The 632-nt window shown below is 53.2% G+C and overlaps 1 protein-coding gene across 1 annotated transcript in view; it reads left to right on the top strand.

The window, feature by feature from the left end:
* The window catches only part of EMH_0023420 (uncharacterized protein), a gene marked incomplete at both ends in the record, with an annotated part of 1892 nt that extends 1485 nt beyond the window's left edge, over nucleotides 1-407 (top strand). Inside the window, one exon of the mRNA XM_013502131.1 lies at nucleotides 342-407. Coding sequence (XP_013357585.1) covers nucleotides 342-407 — 66 coding nt within the window. The remainder of the gene's footprint in view (nucleotides 1-341) is intronic.
* Nucleotides 408-632: the final 225 nt, after the last annotated feature.

Raw genomic sequence — 632 nt, forward strand, 5'->3', positions numbered from 1 at the left:
GAGCTCTGTCGGGTTAGGCTGAAGTGAGCTGTCCAGTCGACGGTTTGGTTATATGGCGTCTGGCAGTTTCTTGACTGGCAGGCGAAAGAAATCCAACGAGACGCCTGCACTCAGGGAAGGCAGGGGCTGCCATGGAGTCTAGGGGCAACGTTAAGGGGCAACGTTAAGGAATAATGCCGGGAAGGCTTGGAGGACGAATGATTCTGTGTGAATGGATATTGGTTACCGTTGGGAATGGCAGCTGTGGACTATCCCAATGTCGACAATCGCTGGCTGCGAAAATTGGGGCCGGAGTACATCGGATTTGGCTTCTGCAACAGAATGTGAGTTGTGTGGTGCAGAATTTGCGTGTTGCGACTCGCGAGGCTGAGACTGCATGTGCGCACACCTATGCAGAATGGGGCTAAATATGGCGGCTGGTCCGACGGTTCGGCTATCATGGATATTTGGTTTGTGTTGTCTGGCCTGCAGCACAGGTTCAACAGAGCGCCTCTGCAAAGAAATGGTAGCGGGTACCAGCAAGTGCGTCGATGTTCGAAGAGCGTTTTTCACGGCGGGTGTGGTACAGCATGGGTGGAACTATGCGGGCAACTGTGATTTGAAAGGCTTCATAGTGCCATCGTGTACTCGCT

Source organism: Eimeria mitis, genomic scaffold, assembly GCF_000499745.2.
Source record: "Eimeria mitis Houghton genomic scaffold, Emh_scaff836, whole genome shotgun sequence".
In the NCBI taxonomy this organism is placed as follows: domain Eukaryota; phylum Apicomplexa; class Conoidasida; order Eucoccidiorida; family Eimeriidae; genus Eimeria; species Eimeria mitis.